Genomic DNA, 16,451 nt, shown 5'->3' with positions numbered 1-16,451 from the left:
ATTATCTAAATCTCCACGTTTGTTTACCAACGACGTTTATATGTGACGTAAGAAGCGTTAATCAGTTCCTCGAAGAAAGATCCGACTAATCCGCATGAATAATCAAATCCATGCTTCTAAACGCAAGGGTAATTTATCACCCGATTATGCAATTATGCGGCATTGTTCTATGATACAGAAGCCACGCGTTATACACGTATGTTACAAAATTCGAGGTACGTACATAAACGGTAAGATTAACTTTCTCGGTGTATTAAAAATTGTTCGACGTGTATTTCCTCGTAAAAAACCGACTGGCAGTGAGATATGAGGAAACAACGATGAACGAATAAGAGAATGAGAATGATCAAGAATGACGAATCTCATAAGATCAGCTTAAACGTCTAAACATTTATTCCACGATACAATTGAGATCGACATATTTTACACAGATATTACATTGTATATCGATGCTAGTAACGATAAGTCGTACAACATCGCTGTATCGCCTTAAAACATAAATGTCAAGTGACTTTGCGTTACAGTTGTTACACGGCTACCGCTTACGATCGTTATAACGCCAGACGAAGATTCGATGACGAAAATGGAGAAAGTAGGTGAAACGAGTCTATAAAAATACACTGCATCGAGTAATAAAACTTTCGCACTTGACTCGTATCGTCGCGTCAATTATGTCCTATCTCTACTGTACGATCCGCGTAACGAGCGATCAGCGTGCATTGTCTTGTTCGGGGTGTGCGGCGATGTATTCCAGGGCTTTCAGAATTCCAGCTGGGATCGGATGAGGGGTTGGAAGGTGTTCACCCTGTGGCTGGAAACCATTCTCGTCGGCAACGTAGCTCAAGGCAATAGGAATCCCGTCAGCATCCGAATAACTGTAGGATCCTTGAACGACGATCGCCGAATTCGTGGCGTTAAGTTGTTTTAGTTGACCCTGTTCCTGTGCCTTGATGCCATTTCCAGTCTCGTAGTTGAAGGCGTACGAGCCGTCTGGGTTGGGTCCATCGGCGGTGTATGCCAGGATCGAAACCGGTGTGTTATTGTCCACTGGCGCGGCCAACGCGGAAACCGCGACGATGGCGAGAACAGCGCAAGACTGGAAAACAGATTTTTTATTGCAATTTTATTGCGCGTGGATCGTATGATTGATTAGTCGATGACTTTGTGAAATAAATTTTAAGAATTTGCGAATAAATTCGGTAGAAGTAAAAGCTTTGTGCGTGCATCGCGTAGCCTAAAGTTGGTTAATCGCGAACTTTGTAACGATAAAGTAAATCCGTTATACACAGAGAGCGAACTTTCTATAAACTGCGACGATATATGAACGATGTATAAGCTTGCAGATTATACAATCACTAGGCAATTATAATAAGTAACAGATAACAAGCGATTTGTAGAATTGCGAGGTTAAATTTCTGCATAGATTATATTTAAGTGTGATTCCTCGGTGAAAATACGATTGCAATATCAAGGAAAAGAGTTGGCGAGTACGCGAAACGTTTGGTCAGTGACATAACGTTGTGTAGTTTATGACGTTTAAAAGATATAATAATTTGAAGAATACGACCGTAAAACGATGAAGCGATAATAAGGAAGAGTTACAAACCGTAAAGATATTATGAAAAAGATATTCTGCCGTATATAAAAAAAAAAGGATATCGGACACCGCAATAAGAAAGCCGATCAGGAAGCAACGAATCATTTACAAGAAATTTACTTCGAAATGTTAACTGATAGTCCAAGTTCACGAATCGAATAATATAAGATAAGAAAAATCTTTGCAAGATGTTCGATATGAAGGTAATAAAATTTGTAAAACCGATAACACGATCTCCGCGACAGCCTGGGTGGCCCATGCATCTGGATATCGTGTGGAACTCACCAAAGCGTTCATGTTGATCGGAGTTGTTTTCTGGTTGTAAAGAGCTAGTCTAATGGACGCGTTTATATAGCCCTGCCGAAACCTTGCAAGGTGCGAGGACCTCTCTCTCATTGATAGATTTCTGGCCGAGGCTTAGACACCGGCAAATATTACGAAATTTTCAGACAGGGGTCTGCATAGGGGGGCGACCAGAGTGCTGACCACAGTACAGACGCGCGATGTCTCCTCAACGCATAACACCGTGTCCCTGCGACATGTTCATGAGCCTTCCTGGAAAAAATACTTACGTTTGCGTCGGCTTGAGAACTCGCGGTTGAAGAAAGTTTCCAACCACTGTATTACGTGAGTATAATATAGATGGTTAGCTTAAAGGAAAACAAAAAAAAAAAAAAAAAAAGGTTTTAAACTTTCTTGCAAGTATTTTAAAGATTAGAAGAATATCAAATTTATGTGATATTGTTACAACGTTACTTTGAAAGCAAGATTGCGCCTGGTCGACGCAAGAGCAGCTAACGCGGGCAAGAAAAGGGATGTATATTATCGAAGGGGTTGATACGTGTTCGTACGATTCGTGTGGAATGTAGAGTGAGAACGAAGTTTAGTAATCCGCACGTTAATATCATCGCAAGTATCTGATCGATTAAAGCGTAGTTGTAACACTTCGGTTTATGTTTTTCCTAAATTTTTATTATGTAATACTTTAAATAGCGCGTCACGTTCCATTGCAACGTAGGAAATACGTGAAAAATTCTGGAGAATGTTTGGAAATTCTATAAGAATTATTGCTTAGAGTTTTTGTAAAAGTTGAGAATGTTCGATCGTGCGTACAGTTGTAAAATTGATTGGTTCGATTTGTTATAAAATTCCTATTCTTAAGGAAAAGTTCGAACATTTGTACGTTTCGCGTAAAAGCACTCAAACTGGATTAACACGAATAAAATTGAATTCGGAATATTCTTTGAGCTTAATTGAAGCGTATTATGCCCATAAATTTCATAATAAGATACTTATTCGTTGCTATTCCATTAAATAATAAAGGTGTCAAAGTCGTTATGTTTAAATGAGCTCTAAATTCGAATATTAATTTATTATTATAGCAGTTCGTAAGGCTTTATTCATAAAATCATAAATCCCTTAATTTATGTTATTTCATCGATGGTATTTACAATCATCGATATCAATGACAGTTAATAAATTCACTGTTCTTTCTAATAAAGCTATTTTAACTTCATTTCGCCGGTTCTAACGGTTTTTTGTAAGTTTTAACGAGAAATGCACATTTCCAAAATTCGTCATGGATTAAAAGAATAAGAAATGACGATTAGGTCGCGTGTCATATTTTTAAATGCCATTTGAGGTTTGCACGTAAAGCGAATCCGTAAAAGGCTTTCCAAATATGGAATACATTTTCGATGCTTCCATTGACCCGGTGATCTCTTTGTGCGAATTTTCGTATTTCGCGTTGATTATAAATTCAGCCGTGTAACAAATCTCTGGGGCCTTGGCCAGACCACGTGAACCGAATATATAAGTTAATCTATCTTCATCGTGGCAAGGGGATCACTGTTGAATCCTTTCTTATTTAGGAAGTATCTCTGACGTCTCTCTGACTAACTACATACACACCGACATAACGGTATTTACTTACCAAGGCATGCAGTGTTGCGTCGCTTTTTTCGCTCAAACTGTCATAAATTTTTCGCGTGTTTCTACAATTTGTTTTATTAACTCTGTTTCCTGTTCTTTATACTCTGTTTTATTTAACGCTTTTCAGTCATCTATGCTTCCAATAATAATCCATCTGTTTAATAAGTTTATTCGTTGACGAAATGAATCAGGAAATTGTGATTGCAAACATGAAATCTTATGATATCTCGATGCTATCTTTATAAATTTTTAAGGTATGTATAACCTGACTTCTTCATAAATTTTATACCTTACATTCGTTACACTATATGTGTACCTTATACAGTTGTATAATCATATATTTAACAAAAAACCATTCGCAGAATAATAAAAAATGTCTCCTGATCCGTCTGTACATCACACGTGGCAAGCGCTGTTTCTCATAATTACACATTAATACTTCTTTCCTAGAACTTGCGTTTATTTTTAATTAAATCCTATATGTAAAACCTGGCGGAAGAGTAAAAAGGCTAGCATAATATTATCGAGTCTAAAATTTATAGACACGATATCTCAAAATTAAATTTTTATTTCATTATTATTCCGCTATCGCGTATTTCCCGCGTCTCTTAACCACTATGTAATACTCTTTTTTTCCTCTTCTTCTTCTTCTTCTTCGTCTCAATAAAACCTTGCCTTGAATAGTTACACGCGTCGAGATATATTTTGTCGCAGATGGTATCTTAAAATCAGAAGCTAAATGAGCAAAATGAAAAATTTAACTACCATTAAGAATTCTCGCTTATCTACAGATTCTGATCTCTGTTCGCGATCCAACGAACCTAAACGAAAGCGTGAATTCCGCTTCTCTCGCAACTACTCGTCAAACGTACAGTGACATGGTTAAATTGTTTGCTCTTCAAATTTCGCCGTTAAACAGTGAAATTTCATTTCTCTTTCGTGTTACGCCTACATGCCGTACAAATGCACGTCGTCTTATGGTTCTGTAATTCGGCAATAAATCTTCGCGCGGAGAAAAGGATAGGAGAGAGGCAAAGGATCGCGCGCAACAGATGTGAACGCCGAAATGTCCTTATAATCCACGGCTATCGGATTTCTTTTTCTAAGGTTACGCGAAAACGAAGGTTTAACAAAAATTTGGTAATAGGTCATCCTCCTATGTTTGGTCATTCGAAATTTGGAATTTGATCGTACGAGGCGATTTGGTTGATAATGAACTTAGTATACGACGTGAAATCGTCATTTTATCTATTTCGCCATATTTACGGAGATCTATGACTCGCTCGTTTTTTTTTTTTTTTTTATTTCTATATCAAAGATTCGATCGCGAATGTTGTATAAAATTTACAAGCTATCTTCGCTGATTTTTACTTGATCGGTAATCAATACGCTTTGCTCTTTCGTCTCGAGAGACGCGGTGAACGGTGGAAGCGGACACTAGGAAATATGCTTTTGAGTCATCTACCAGTTTCTGCGTATGATTATTCGCCAATCTTCGTTTTACCGTCGGTAAGATAGAAAGTTAAATCTGGTTGCAAGTAACAAAGGGGTCGAGCGGAAATTAAGCGAACGATTTCTTCAAAATTTTAGATATTTTTAGTTTCCGTTAGAGAAAAGAAAGGCTTCGGTATTTTTAGGATTAGAAGAAACTGTGAAGCTTGTTAAGTTAATTGAAACTCGTGCTTTTTCATTAATTTTTGTTCATTTTAATCCATTTAAATCTGTTTTTTTTTTTTTTGCTTGTTTATTATATTAGAAATCCAGCATCGTCCTTCTGTTTCAATACAACCACATGCCATTATTAATAATTATCTCTCGAGTATATTTCCCTTAATAATATTTACGTATGAATTCTATTATTAGAAGTAGGAGAGTTGTATTAATATTTTTTTATTATTTGTATTAGTAATTCCTGGTATTAATACCATTATCATTATTTTAATTTTAGTGATAATTATCTAAATTCCCAACTATTTTTATAATGATATTCAGTTATTAAAATAGCTTATCCCTTACATCATAAAACAGACAAAACGATTCTGTAACATCTACAAAAATTCCAAATAGGGAAAGACAGCTTGCTCGATGAGAACATGAACGTTTTAACTCTGACATCTTAATATTCAGCTTCTACTTTTTCCTAGGATTTTAATTAACGATTCGTAAAGCACTTGGTTTATTACCGTTATTATTTCGAAGAAAAAAGTAAAAACAAGAAATTCGTTTATATCAAATCTTATTCCGATACCGATGATTCCTAAGGCTTTTAAATGTTCTTCGTTTTCGTATTATCGTGGTGACGATAATAAGCATGCTATAAATTACCTTGATACGAGAACGAAGTTGCCAGAACCTAGCTTTTAAGGAAAAAGTGAATGGATCCCAATTCATATTCCTGTCATCCCCCAACATGTTATAAACCACTTAACGAGAAACCTTCGTGAGAATTCCACCTACGACCCTGACTCTCTTCGAGGTAAAACCTGCACGGCCTATAATTTCATCTATATACGCGACTTGCCGCGCTAAATAATTATCACGGAACTTAAAAAAAAAAAAAAAAAATGTACCATCAAATCGTTCTGTTATGATGCAATAAAGATTCGAATACCTTTAAAACAGAATTTAAGAATTTTTAGACAAATTTTAATCGTAACAACAATTACAAGTAAGTCGATAGAGATATATGTATGACCACCCCTGTAAAGTAGAATAACGAATGTCTGTTGGAATTTTTTTTATTTTATCGACACACACTTTTATATAAAATCGGATAATTTTGTATATTGCCGACATGACATAGTCACAGATACTTTTTACTATCTATACTACTACTATCTTTACTATATATTACTATCTTTTGTTCGTTTTTTTAATTGACTGCAAGTATACAAACACCGATGCTGATATAACGGTAAAGCACCGTTTTTATTACGATAGCAGATGCAAAATAGCAAAATTCGAGTCGTATATTTAAACTTTCTATGTATATTCGTGATGCATACGTACTATCCGTTTCGCAATTCTTGAAGCTGACATAATCTGGCGATCATACATAAATTTTACATCAGAATTTATCGGACTAAATTTGATTAGCATCGACAAAACTTTATTTCAATCTCAAGATTATCTTTCTCGGCACGACGGAATATCCCACGAACACCTATGTCGACAATCTGAATCACTTCTTTCTTCGGAAAAAAGTTCAATTTCTTGTTGCACGCGCGCAGCTATAATTTTTGTATCTACATTGTACAAGTATAATTGGAAGAAAGGACGATGATCCTGGGTGTCGGTTATATCACGTACATTTTCAGAATTAAGCGTACGGCTGAAAATTGATAAGAGAATCGGGAAAGACAATTTCTCATGGTCGTTAAGTCGTAATAAAGGCGGAGGTCTCGTTGGACGAAGGTGGATCCACGGAACGGAGGTGATAAATTATCATAACTCGTCGTATGCGGCTCCTTAATCGTTGGCTATGTAACTTTCGTTGAACCAACTAAAGGGAGTTCGGCTCATTCACCTTGTGAAAGTAAGAATATCGTGTAGTATTTAGGTTAGCGAGATGAGCTCCTTGATACGAATTACGATGTTCTTTTCGTCTTTCATTGCGTGCAAGTCGAACGAGACCTACTTGGAGCACGTAAGGCCGGAAAGAATCAAAGCGTGAGCAGGGAGGACCTAGGGCGTTTTAATTATCATAAATTGTCTCGACGACGATGAGCGTATTTATTAGTAATCGAGCAACGCGTACCGGGACACGCATATAACTGGCTGTTTTAATAATTCTGTAATTTGTCTCGTATAATTCATCCTGTCATACTTGTTTCTTCGTTTTCCGTTCTTCGTTCTTTCTCCTTCTCGTAATTGTACGTTTGTTAAATACATAACAAGTGAAATTACTTTCACCACGTTGTACAGTTCACTGCTGTTATTAATCGGGATAATTGATAACTGAGCGCGACGAGCGAACGATGTTTTAATACAACCGTTTTGCGATACGATGGTATCTTGAAATATCTGGAATGTTATCGGCTCAAATTGAATCGCGTGTCAAGATTTATAATTTTAATTTATTAAAAATGTTAATTAATCATTTGAGTCATCAAGTCGCTCGCATGTATTTCCACGAAGATCCAGAGATATATTTGGATTGAGAAATATTGTTAGTGAAAGATGTTGCGTCCCTGCAAAGATGTAATCGCTTAATTACGCGCCACTTAATTATTATTCCAACATAGCGTGCATTTAAAACTATCAAATTTTTAGCTGCAGCAGAGAAATATAACTAAAAATAACGTTGTAACGATCGTTCTGCAGAGCCACGATTTATTCATTACGATATCGATTCATTCGGTTCTCCTTAATCGTTAAGTTTTACAAGAAATCGCACTTTGAATCGCATTTCGAAACATCGATAAATACAAAAGAATTGTTTACATAGACCGGTGTATCGTGATCGGTACGTGCAATTTTTAACGAATTAAGAGATAACAAGTTCATCGCGTTCTCACACGTACGTATAAATTTACGTTGTAAACGTTGTTGACGTTAATTTCATCGATCATACTTACAATATAAGATGTTCAACCGTTTAACGTATCATCATTCTCTTGTTACTTGCTTCCAGTAGCATGCGAATAATTACGATAATCGTAGAATAATTATGCTACCGATACCGCCGTATACGATTTGCATAAATGCACTTAAACCGATCATTTGATAAACGATATAATATACCTATTCACTCGTCGAGAAATAAAGTTACACCATTTTACATACAACTTTCGTAAAAAGATATTTGCGATTTAATGGTTATTTCTTCGGTATAAGAAAGTCGTCAAATATCCCTAACTATCCTATTACGTTGAAATAAAATGTCGTTTCACCGGAGCTTGAATTTCACGAGTTAATGTATCGTCCATCGAATTTTATCCTATCGTCAATTTTTCAGTAAAGAAGTGAGAAATTTTCTATAACACGCGACTAGGAAATGCTTTATAATAACAATAATAAAATTTTCTTCTAATTGTCTGTACGAATAATCGAAATTTAAATTCTTATCGAGGCAACTGACAAGGTGCAACGTATCAAAACGAAGAGATGTTAGTTTTGATAGAAAATAAATACAATCACATTTATTAATAGTAATTTACGTTCGGATTCTGGATAGCCTAATTTATCAATTATTTCGTTAATGCTTTAGAGTATAAAATTTACATAAATCAAAGTATGAAGATCGTTATATTGGAAGATGTAACAAACTTTATGTTACGGAAAACAGCAATGTCCTTTTCCGTAACTGTATATACAGGCGATCGAGACGCATGAAATTTATGCATTACAAGTACCACGAATTTTGCAGTTTACTTCGATCAATTTCGGAATTAAAGGTTCTGGGTGTTAAAAATTCGCCCCACAGCCTTAAAATATCGAAATACTGCGCTTGTAGATCTGTTATATAACGTTACGCAAGTACGCAAATGTGCCGAAATCTACACTGCAAGATTATATATATTTCATCATAAACGAAGACGCATTCTGAAATATTTATGAGATCAAATCAATTTTACTTTTATCGATCGATGATACGTAACAACGATTGGTTTTCAGTACTTTTAACAAAATTTCGTCGTCTGATACGAAATTTCGTTTGAATAAAAATTTCACTGAGAATATATCGTGTCTTCGTATTACACGTGTCTTCCTAAAAAGATATCGAGTTATTTGTCATCGGCTATTCTGCATATCCTAGGTAGGGCATTCAGAAAATGCAAAAGATACAAGGCTTACCTTACAACTTCGACTTTCAGATCAGCCCACCGCTTTATCATCCTCGGGCCACGTGTCTGGATCATCCGCAAAATTTGGAGGTGTCCTGTTCACAGAGTGGGAGAGAAAGGGATGGAGGGGGATTAAATAAGACACCGGCTTGCCAGAAATTCACCGAATGTTCAGCTGATGGATATATAAAGGGATCCTGTGCTCCATGTTACGAGTCAGTGTAGTTTCCTCCTTGTGGAAGAACCAGAATTTCGCTTTCGAGACTAAAAACAAAAAGTCCGAGGTATCATCATGAACCAGTTGGTGAGTTCAGTAACAGTGCCGGTGCCTGGTGTTCGGTTTCATTTTAACGGGTGGTCGGTAGATATGAAATTTTAAGATTCGATGTTATATCATAACGCGTGGTACGGTGCCATTGCGTAATTACACGATCTGAGATGACCGGTGTATCCGGGAATATTCAGAATATCCGTATGAAAATTTCCGAGAAGTAATAAGCATATAGAGTACCGCTTATTTCTAGAATTTCTCGCTCCGACATAGTGTTACTGCTTTTATAAGTGGAATACTAAAGCATATATTTTGTTACTCTTTTTCGTATTCAAATTCAGCAGTTACGGAGAAAATTGAGATCATCGTTCGTTCGTTACACGACTATATATTTTGTGAATTTCTGAAAATTTTCTACGCTGTTTATATTTAGAATATTCTATTCGAAACTAATCATCTTCTATCGTAGATTACGCGTTTAGACCAAGCAATTGAATTTACGATCAATTTCCTCGATAATCGTTGACACGAAACGAACACGATCTATGTTCCTACTGCTTTGCTCTAAACGCTCCTTTGCAACACGAATCCATTGTAGTCCTAGCCTCTAACTTGTTTATAAGTAAAATATTGGATTATTTAAGGAAAATGCGTACGTTTCAGACGATCGTGTTATGCGCCTTCGCTTCCGTGGCAACCGCCGTTCCTCTGGGTCTGTACTCTTCTACCACGCCGATTCCCATTCTGAGGCAAAACGCGGACGGCCCAAATCCAGACGGAAGCTACAACTACAATTACGAGACGGCGAACGGTATCCAGGCACAGGAGATCGGCTACCTTAACTACCGAGGCACCCAGGCTGAGTCTCGCGAGGCTCAGGGCAGTTACAGCTACACCGCGCCAAACGGTGAAATTATCAGTGTGTCCTACGTGGCTAACGAGAACGGATTCCAACCCCAGGGTAGTCATATCCCGTCCGTTCCACCCGCCATTCTCAAAGCACTCGAATACATTGCCGCCCATCGGGAAGAGCGTCTCGGTGCTCTATGAAAGGAGACAAACGTGGATCCATATACGACAAGAAGATCGGTCTTCAAGCTCCTCGACGTTTACATCTGAATCAAAGTCGAGGATGTACAAAATGGAAACATTATTCTTTATTCGGCACGACTCTCGATCATTTTAGTGGCATTTTGAGCAGAAATTCGCTTACGAATTTTCGGATTCGGAGTTTCCAGGCTCGATTCGCACGTTACCTTTGTATTTATGCATACTGCTAACGATTCAAATTTTTTTTGTATTTTAAATACCGAGATTGTAAGAAAACGTTAAGGAGGAGTACTGTAAATAAATTGTACATTGATACCTTTATCTTTGTTGCTTTTTGCGATCCAAGAGAATATTTTACAGTATCGCTTAGATACCTTATTTATTATTTATTAATATTTATCAGAAGTACGTAAGAATTGGCGTTATTTTAATTCTAATTTGGTCCGTTGCCTCTCGGTGTTATCTTAATGCACCGTTATTTCTTAAAAAATAGTAAAGCCAAGAAATAGAAATCAAAGATGTTTCGAGTGAAGCAATTGAATATAATTAATCTTCCGTGTAACTTTCCCTTCCCGTGACACTAACGATATTTTCAAGATGCTTGAATTTAATTAATTGATTTTTGAAAGCAGATTTCCCTTTTCATCTTCCTTTCCTTTCTTTAAATAACTTCGCAAGCAAAACCATATCAAGAAAGACCATGGACAAGCAATATCAAGTATCTAAAATATCTTCTTAAAATGACAATTTCCAATTCTATATGAAATTATTTCGTTTAATTAATAGTCTGATACATTTTTCATATTCGAATTATTTTATAAGCCTTATAAATCTTACAATGTAAGGAACGTAATACTGATTTACGATTAAATAATATCGGCACATTTTCAAGATCGAAAGCTCGTAGAAGTATCATAAACTTTTTAAGAAATATTCGTATCGATAAGCAAGTTTCGTGAGAAAATTAAAAATGGAAACCTACTTTTGTCGACATTCCCTCTTTTTAATTACAAAAAATGCGCGACTAAGCATCACAGAAATAGCGATTCTCTCAAATTCCGTCCGAGTTATGTAACGCGTGTTGTGAGTTTAAGTATGAAGTTGCACATGCTTATTCAATTGCAGCCATCGCCTCTTTGCGCTCTATGTCGATAAATTATTTTCTAGGTAACACGTAAAAGCGCTTCTGTGAAGCGTGCAAGCATTCAATTCTGTGCGTGTTTACGGTACGGATAAAGAAGCGGAATTTTTTCTCGATGTACATACGTATATTAGTGTGTTTATGGCTAATAAACATCGTTCGACAAAGAAAGTAGAACGATCAAACGCCATTAGGAAAGTCATTAACATACGAAGAAAAAGACGAATACATAGAGAAATCGAAAATAGATTTTTAGAAAACACGCAGACAATTTTCACGATAGTAACTTCCTACGTTTATTCGTGAAACCGTAACACGTCGATGGTTAAACAAAGTTTCTGAATAAAAACATTTGGAAGCGAATTGAAGATGAACGATTGTCGATGAAACGAGTTAATTCGTGACAAATGAGTTTTCTACGAAAATATGAAGTTTATTTTGTACATTATAAAAACTAACATGTGAACTATTCTAACGTTGGTATCACAATTGATCAATTTCGTTGATTCGTCCTTAACGGTTTATATAGTCGATTAGTGTTGGCTGCTGGAACGGCGTTTTGTTGACTCGGCGAGTCTTTGGCGAGTTCCTCGGGTTCCGGAGTCGAGGGTTGTTTCGCGATCCAATCAAGAGCTCTCTGTATGGCTGGCGGTATTGGTGGCGGTGTTGGCACGTGAGTACCTGCTACTTGAGTACCAAATTCGTCGGCGGTCCAGCTAATTGCTATCGGAGTACCATCTGGAGCATTATACTGCACGGATCCTTGAATCAGCTGAGTTTCAGACGGCGTGCCGACGTACTTTCGGCTTCCGGTCTCTGTTTGTACGATACCACCTTCGGTCTCATAAGTGAACGAATAGTGGCCACGATTGTCACCAAGGTTCCGGTTTTCGCTGACGATCTTTTCCGGTTGCCGGAAATATTCCTGGCAGTGAGCCACTGCGATAAGCGTAAGGAAGACCTGAAAGATGAAGATACATTTAGAATCGCCTTAAGAAATAGTCGAATGTGAAAAGTAAGCCTAAACGATACCAAAGTGTCCTAAACGAAGACAGATAAATATTTGACGCTACATACGGACTTCGAATTGACAAAACGATTCAGATCGATTGATCTTAACGATAATGACGTTGTCTCGAAAGAAACGCTGTCTATTTTGCCACGTTTAAAACGATTTGCCTAATGTTTATTGACAAAATTCTAAAATATATTTATAAGAAAATATTCAAAATTACGAGGTTGAAATAAATTTTTAGAACGATGCTACTTTCCTTCTAAATCTTATAGAAAAGAAAAAATTTGGTCGATTGAATTACTACTTTTTAATTAATTATTGTACCAATTATAATACCAATTATTAGTAAATTGTCTGTTTCTTCAAAATTCAAATCACTAAATCCGTTTATCGTCAAGATGCTTCTCCTTTTACTTTGACATCAATTCACAAAGTTGATTGAAATTATCTTTCTTCGTCGCACGCTCATCAAATCATTTTATTAATGTCCAGTTAGTCGAGAAACACGCTTAACATTCTTAATGTTCCCATTCAGGATGCCAATGCTATTTTGATAGCAGCTGTTTATTCAAGTAGATAATCAGTAGCAAAATTATAGAGAGTTATCATTAGCACGAATGCATCGATGTTTGATGTAGGCATGCTGCATTATACATAACGGTTGCTCAAGAAAGCTCGGTAAGATCGTAATGGTTGTATGTATTATCCATGTATTTTCCAAACGTATTGAAAAATCGTGAAATTTTTAATCAGCAAAAATTTTTACTTAACATCTTTATATATCGGTTCTTGCTTGAAATATTCTAGGATATTGTAAAGTTAAATAGAACCGAGCCACTCATTTCACTATTTTTCTACTCTATTTTTTCTCGTTTACATTTTTACATCTTTCTTTGTCTGTACGTATTCGTTTGTTTTTGTCAGTCGTCCTTTATATCCGATTCTTACTGATCGAACTAAAGCGCAACTATGGAACGTTAAGAAATAAAAGTCGATGCAGCTATGCTTTAATCTTCGTTACGTCTGTCCTGTAAATCCGTTGAAATGCCTTTCCCCGTGAAAGGTCAGGGCAAAACGAATGTGTTAGTAGGTAGGTTAGAATAGTCATTACGATTGTAAGCAGTAAAAGGGACGAAGGCTCTAATGTCATTATCCGCAAAAAACTGTTCAACCTAGTTCAATCAATATCTATAGTTTCTTTCAAATATTTTCTTTCTCAAATATTTTTTTTCAAACATTTCATCAATCACTGTTGTGTACTTTATAGTCATATTGAATTTACCTTACGAACTGGAAGAAAATTTGTTAGAAGAAAGATGCGATAATGTACAAAATTGATATTCGTTACGTCACTTGAAACTGTTTTCTTAGACTCCCTTTTTATGTTATACATTTTCATTGTCGTATAATGCATAATTTAAGTTAAAGTACCGAGTAATTTTATAATTAATCAAGTAATTTAAATAAATATTTATGTCTGTAAGTTTTTGTAAAAAATGATAGAGAAAGTAGCACAGAAAAAGGAAAGTACGACCACTTTATTAACAAGAAATGTAAATTAGCTATATAAATTTTAATACTTATACATATATTATATTTAATTATGTACAATTTTGGATCAGAAAGCGTTATATATTCTTCGTGTAATTTTTAATATTACTAAAATTCTATTTATCTTTTCGATAAAATTCTCATTTTTTCGATATTTTCTGTAATTTCTTACACCAATTATCAAAAACTAACGAAGAAAATTGGTCGACATTCAATGACATTTATTTAAAACGCTATTCATGTAGATTTCGTAGAAAGATCTAGACATTATTACGTACATTATATTAATAAAAGAAATAATTAAATAATAATCCTGCAAACTGTGCAAAGTTTCCTAGCAGAATCATACTGGACATTCAAGGAGCGAGGAAAATTTCTATCGATTGCCGCGAATCGTAAATACAATTTTAGAACATGTTCGATTCACGTTGAATATCAAATAAATTGGTCGCCTAATAAAACACTTAAACAAATGATTCGATATCACTGACCTCGTCACGTTAAAAATTTCGATCTCAAATTGTTAGGTTTCACTGCGAAGGAAACAAGGACGCGAGGTTTAAGACTAAGAGCGACTTCAACCCTCATTTGCATCACGAAGCAATAAACGAAAGAGGAAGTTGAACACGGTGCAGGATAGGACAAGACTGGCACAAGGCAAAAGAAGATACTTACCAAAGAACGCATGTTGCCGAAATGACGCGACGGGACACGTGCCTATGCAACAGCACAACGCTCTCTCGAGAAAGTGCGATGCTACGATGCGTGTGAACGATGGAGATAAGTCTGCGTCAGATAAAAAGGCAGCGTCACATATAGAGCGTCGATGTTCTCCCGATGGTTGCCGGCGTGAAGTTCGTGAGCAACTCTTGGACTGTTGGGGGCACAGCCGACCTTTATACCGGCGAGTCTACACAAGCCAGTTGCCAGCCTTTACATAACCCGAGAAAGTTTATTTCGGGATATCCACATCTCGCTCTAGAGCACTTCTAACAGCGAACGATCCACACCCCCGTAGAAATAAAAAAAGGAGCAGAGATGATCGGTCCTTCGATCGTACCTGCGCGCGGCTTTTTAACGCGATTTCACCGGCCACTGTACTCGCGGCACCACGGTCATCCGTGGCTTTTCTCGTCCCAGTCCAATACCAGGAGAACTTGCGTAATCTCTCACTTGCGTAATTATCGCGAGTATTCTGGTATCTTCTCCTTTTTCCTTCCCGCCAACCCGAACAATGCACCGGAAGATAAAATGATTATGGTTTATGTCTTTGTACCCAAAATGGAGCTGACACCGATTTTGGAGATTCGCTCTTGGTCCATTCGCGTATATGCGTCATTCGAAACTTTCCGGTAAACTTCGGTTCAATAAATGACGAAGATTTATGTAATTTCAATGTGATCGAGACAGCCATCATTACCAGATAATGGTAAAGTGTTGATATTTGTGGTTATTTAATCGGTTACCCGACTAGTGGAAAAAAAGGTAAAGAAAGCTTTCTACTACTTTTATTGAGGCTACCTTTTTAGTACTGTACTTATATTCTATGTAAATACTTTGGCATACAGGCATCGTCAGACGCTTAATAAGACTTTATGAATAAATTCATGAAACATTTCGGATTATCGATAAAGATGGAAACAAAATACGCTCAAAAAAGCTTGATATATGTTCGTGTGGGCTTTAATGTCAAATGCAAACGAACCTTTATATCGTAGCTTGGAAACATCTTAACTCACAATCTCATGGCATTGTAGTTACAATCTAGTGTGCATCGTGAACGACACGATAAATAAATTTCTCATCTTGGTTAATACCACGCGTCGCCATCGTTAAATTCTTTTAACGTGATTTATATGTATTGCGTTATATTACAGTATCAGAATCCTGAAGAGTATCAGATTATATTAAAAAAGACCGACAACATATTTAAAGAAACGATGATAATTCGATACGCCATGTTCCGAGTAAAAAATTCAAAGACAATTACATTCCTTTGGAATTATTATTGTGCTTGTCTTTACATAGCAAAGATGCAATTGCAAGGTAGCAGCAGAACCAATTGAGATTTCTTCATCGGATCTCAGTTTCATAGCTTTATCTAATTC

General features: G+C 36.4%; 3 protein-coding genes across 4 annotated transcripts; 1 reads left to right on the top strand and 2 right to left on the bottom strand.

Moving 5' to 3' along the window:
- Nucleotides 1-370: 370 nt before the first annotated feature.
- LOC100643233 (larval cuticle protein LCP-17) lies at nucleotides 371-6,934 on the bottom strand. 2 transcript variants are annotated; one of them, XM_048414327.1, is made up of 3 exons: nucleotides 6,928-6,934; nucleotides 1,883-1,918; nucleotides 371-1,096 (listed from the first exon to the last, which is right to left on the bottom strand). In XM_048414327.1, the coding sequence occupies exons 2-3, from the start codon at nucleotides 1,892-1,894 to the stop codon at nucleotides 710-712; spliced, it is 399 nt and encodes a 132-aa protein (XP_048270284.1). In that variant the 5' UTR covers nucleotides 1,895-1,918; nucleotides 6,928-6,934; the 3' UTR covers nucleotides 371-709. The 2 variants fall into 2 exon arrangements, with proteins under 2 accessions (XP_048270284.1, XP_003393656.2); XM_003393608.4 differs by lacking the exon at nucleotides 6,928-6,934 and having other exon boundaries at nucleotides 1,883-2,031.
- Nucleotides 2,084-10,957, top strand: LOC100643354 (endocuticle structural glycoprotein SgAbd-8-like). The gene is made up of 3 exons (XM_003393609.3): nucleotides 2,084-2,224; nucleotides 9,346-9,619; nucleotides 10,250-10,957. Exons 2-3 carry the CDS (start codon nucleotides 9,608-9,610, stop codon nucleotides 10,634-10,636), a joined length of 399 nt encoding a protein of 132 aa, XP_003393657.1. The 5' UTR covers nucleotides 2,084-2,224; nucleotides 9,346-9,607; the 3' UTR covers nucleotides 10,637-10,957.
- Nucleotides 10,958-11,393: 436 nt separating this feature from the next.
- On the bottom strand, nucleotides 11,394-15,466 carry LOC100643109 (endocuticle structural glycoprotein SgAbd-4). The gene is made up of 2 exons (XM_003393607.4): nucleotides 15,019-15,466; nucleotides 11,394-12,738 (listed from the first exon to the last, which is right to left on the bottom strand). The coding sequence occupies exons 1-2, from the start codon at nucleotides 15,028-15,030 to the stop codon at nucleotides 12,271-12,273; spliced, it is 480 nt and encodes a 159-aa protein (XP_003393655.1). The 5' UTR covers nucleotides 15,031-15,466; the 3' UTR covers nucleotides 11,394-12,270.
- Between the last annotated feature and the right edge of the window lie 985 nt (nucleotides 15,467-16,451).

This window comes from Bombus terrestris, chromosome 2, assembly GCF_910591885.1.
Source record: "Bombus terrestris chromosome 2, iyBomTerr1.2, whole genome shotgun sequence".
NCBI classification, from domain to species: domain Eukaryota; kingdom Metazoa; phylum Arthropoda; class Insecta; order Hymenoptera; family Apidae; genus Bombus; species Bombus terrestris.
Note: the sequence above shows the minus strand (reverse complement) of the source record. Positions and strands in the feature narration are given on the sequence as shown.